The sequence below is a fragment of the Eucalyptus grandis genome, chromosome 5 (assembly GCF_016545825.1).
Source record: "Eucalyptus grandis isolate ANBG69807.140 chromosome 5, ASM1654582v1, whole genome shotgun sequence".
NCBI lineage: Eukaryota > Viridiplantae > Streptophyta > Magnoliopsida > Myrtales > Myrtaceae > Eucalyptus > Eucalyptus grandis.
Window position 1 is genome coordinate 59,844,496 of NC_052616.1, and position 3,982 is coordinate 59,848,477.

The window sequence follows — 3,982 nt, forward strand, 5'->3', positions numbered from 1 at the left end:
GATGCCTGCTCAAAATAAAATTAGATATAATTATCTTATGGGAGAGATGGGATTAGGGTGTATTTGATTTATAATATCCGTAATAGGAAAAAATTTGAATAATAAACTTCTTAAATAGATAAAATTAAAATTATATTTTAATATAAATAATGTATGAATTTTATATAAAAATAAAAATAAGAAAAAATAACAGCAATTTAGTTTTTATATAATCTTATTATTATTTAAAATTCAAATTTAGTTCTATCCCATAATATAAATCCAATATATAAATATAAATTTTTATTACATATTATAGGTAAATTAGTACAATTTATTATTTAATAAATTTTTATTTGAGAATGATGGTAGGGAAAAAAAGAAAAAATAATTAAAAATAAAGAAAAAAAGCAAATAAAAATGAAGTAAACAAAAGTATCGCGAGAGAATTTGATTATCTTCATTTGTGCAACTTTTAGGTTATTTATCTTGATATGGTATTTATACCAAACAATGGATATGATATGCTGTAAATATATCCAAACTTATTACTATAATTCACCAAGCAATTAATAGAATATAACGGAATCTCTAAATTTCATATCTTATTATCTTGATTAAAAATCCAAATAACCAAGCGTAGCCAAAGAAAATATAACAATTTTTTAACAAAATCGAAAATTAATAGAAAATTTCAAATAAAAGCCTAAAGTAAAATCATTTTTTCAAAAGAGAGTCCAAAGTGGCTATTATCTTAAATAAGACCCAGAAATAACAAACTTAGTCTCAACAAGGACCTGAAGTGACAAAAATAGCATTGATGCTCACCTGGCTAACAAGCGCTCTGGTCTGACAAGCATTGCTAGTCAAAGCTTGCCTGGCTAATGCTCACCTCTAGTCATTTCTGATGCTCATTTATGGTTGCTGTCAACGAGGCAGAACAAAGCCGGTCCTCCGTTGAGATTAACTCAAATGGATGGACTCAAATGATGCAACACGTTTGGTCGAACTCGCTGGAGCACTTGCCGTGGCTCTTAAATGTGATCAATCGACAGCAGCAAGTTGTCGAATGTCGGGACTACCTCAAGGACACAAGACTAAATTCAAGCCAAGAGCTATATGGAAGTGCCTGGGATTGTCAAAGTCAGAGATGTGCTTCGTGAAAACAAGCGAGGAGAAAGAGCTTGACACTCCACAAGCTTATAGAATCGAAGAACTCACTCAACTAACTCAACTTATTAAAATCAACTTGATGCGTAGTGGGTTTAATAAAGTTGCTAAACAAATTTGACAGAATGGAAGTGTTTGTTATAATGGCGGGAAAAAGAACTTTGGGAGAGAATTGTTCACCACCAAAACATAATGAATGTTCCATTAATGAAAAAATAAAGAACTTTAAGGTCTACAACCAATGAATTGGACATCGGACCAAATGAATCATTCACTTGAAAAATATTTCATGTATTATCAACTCAAACTTTGCATGCATATAATTGAGAATGCACCTCTTATTTAGAGAGCGACTAAGACGCTAAAGAAATCTTAAACTGGGAAACATTAGGATTGTTAAACTTGGTAATAATCAAATCAGAAATTCAACTGATATTATCTCTTACCTTTACCCAAAAAAAAAATTCAACTGATATTAGGAAACTACACTTCAACTTCTAAATCAAAAGGAGCCCTTATTTTTCAATTTAAAAAATCAATAAATAATTACGTGACAATTTTTAATATGCTGTGAGAATATCGATCAATTATGGATAAAAAAATAAATCATAAATAATCATAAATTGTTATGAGACTCATTTCTTTAAGAGTTTATGACTTATGATAAATTTTTATTCTCACAATATAATAAAGACGGTTATATTAGTAAGCCCAAAGAAATCCTCGATTGGAAGATGCTGCGCCGAAAGTGTGGCTTCGCTTGTATTTGAAGGAATTCGATGTTCCCATAACTTTAAATTAGGTCATCGTGGTTCCCGATAAAGAACTAACATAAAAATCGAATTAAGTCAAAAATTTCATAAACATTTTTCCTCGCAATTCCAAGACCTACAAAACACACGTGCCCACCACCCATAGAAAACCTCCAAGATAAGCACCGAATTTCGAAGCCCCCACCAAGAAAACAGTTTCAAAAACCAAAAACCAAAAACCGAAGCCGAGAACCTCCGAAAATGAGACTCCTCATTCTGGCCGCCGCCGTCCTCCTCCTCCTCCAAGTCTCGGCCGCCGGAGCCGCCCGCACGGAGGGGCTGCTCGGGGGTTGGAAGCCGATAAAGAACCTGAGCGACCCGTACGTGAGGGAGATCGCCGAGTTCGCCGTCAAGACGCGCAATGACGAGGCCAAGTCGGGGCTGGCGCTGGAGAAGGTGGTGAAGGGCGAGATGCAGGTCGTCTCCGGGACGAAGTACAGGCTCGTCATCGAGGTCAAGGACGGGGCCGAGACGAAGAGCTTCGAGGCCGTCGTTTGGGACAAGTCGTGGGAGCATTCCAGGCGTCTCTCGTCGTTCAAGGCCGTTCGGGGCAAGGCGTGAGTCGTCCGTTTCGTCATACTTCTGAATTATTACTAGTAATCCTCGGTCATGTTACGGTTTCAGTAGTTTGAGAATAAATCAAGAGTCTATATATAGAAGTGAGATCTGGTTGTGTATCGTTTGGGATGGAAAGTTTCAGTCTGATCTGATGGGCTGTTTGTGTTTAAAAACTTTGGTGCAATTCGAGGGATCCTACGTTTTCCTTTCCTTGTTCTGCTCTTGCTTTTCTGGGTCTGATCTTGCTTGACGCGACGTACAAGAATCTTCCGAAGATGGATCAGATTAGGTCAGCCGAGGAGAGAAATCTGCGTACGAAGAAAGATCTGTTGTTGATCTTTGATTTGGGATGGGGGATGGTCTAGAAACGTCGCAGATGACGGTGGGACCAGTAGATTTGACCAGTAGTTTGATACTTTTGCCGACTTCTGATAAAAAGAAAATATATATCTTCTTTTAAACAATCATCCATATCAACATGAGTAAATTATCAAAAGAAAATCATAATTATATTATAATTAAATCAATTCAATCATGAACTTTTTTTATTTTCAATTCAGTCGAAAATTTTTTATAATTTTAACATGTGAATCAATCTAGCCAATATTAATGAAGCAATTTTTTAATAACATTTTTTTTTCGATTTTTTTTTCCTTTTTCTTTTTATCTTCCTTTCCCTTGGACTCCTTATCAAGCAATGGCTAGGTGAGCCTTTGGTGAGGCTTGCTGGCCTCACCCAACCTCGTCACTGAGGCCTAAGGGCCATGGGTGAGACAACTTCACCCAATAATGGCAGCCATGGCAAGGCCATGGGGAGGCTGGGCTTCACCCACAAGCCCCAAGCCTCACCCAAATTTAGGCAAGGCCAAGCAAAAGCCGCAACCCTCACCAGCCATTGCGAGAAAAAGAAGCTAAAGGAAGAAGAAAAGAAAAAAATAAAAATAAAAGGAAACAAATAATTAAAAATTGAAAAATAAAATAAAAATTATTAAAAAATTATCACGTCAATGCAACTAGATGATAGGTGTTACTGTTGTCCGATTGGCCAAAATTAGCCGAATTGATTCAATTAACACAATTGTGAAATGTTTTGGATTAAATTAGCTAAAAAAAATTATAATTGAATTAGCTCAATTAAAGTAAGTTTAGAACTTTTTTAGTAATTTCCCCTATTAGCATTAATCATGCTACGTAAGATGACCTATGGCAATTTTTTGTCAGAATTAGTCAGATAAACTGAATTGATACAAATATAAAAAAAATTTAATACTCAATTGGCAAATGAAAAATATTTAGTACTAAATTTTACAATAGATTTATTACTTTTTAAGTGATTTTCCTATAGATTATAATTAGTTTTATGATTGAGGGGAAAAACTTGTTTGGTAATCCCCATGATTTTTTTTTTTCATTTTTTAGGCGAAAATTCTTCTCTTTTTTTTTTTCTCCTTCCTGTCGATCGT

General features: G+C 35.0%; 1 protein-coding gene across 1 annotated transcript; it reads left to right on the forward strand.

Annotated features, from left to right (window-relative positions):
* Positions 1 to 2,054: 2,054 nt before the first annotated feature.
* LOC104445630 (cysteine proteinase inhibitor 1) lies at positions 2,055 to 2,729 on the forward strand. Its single transcript, XM_010059537.3, has one exon. It carries the CDS (start codon positions 2,163 to 2,165, stop codon positions 2,520 to 2,522), a length of 360 nt encoding a protein of 119 aa, XP_010057839.2. The 5' UTR covers positions 2,055 to 2,162; the 3' UTR covers positions 2,523 to 2,729.
* The last annotated feature ends 1,253 nt before the right edge of the window (positions 2,730 to 3,982 follow it).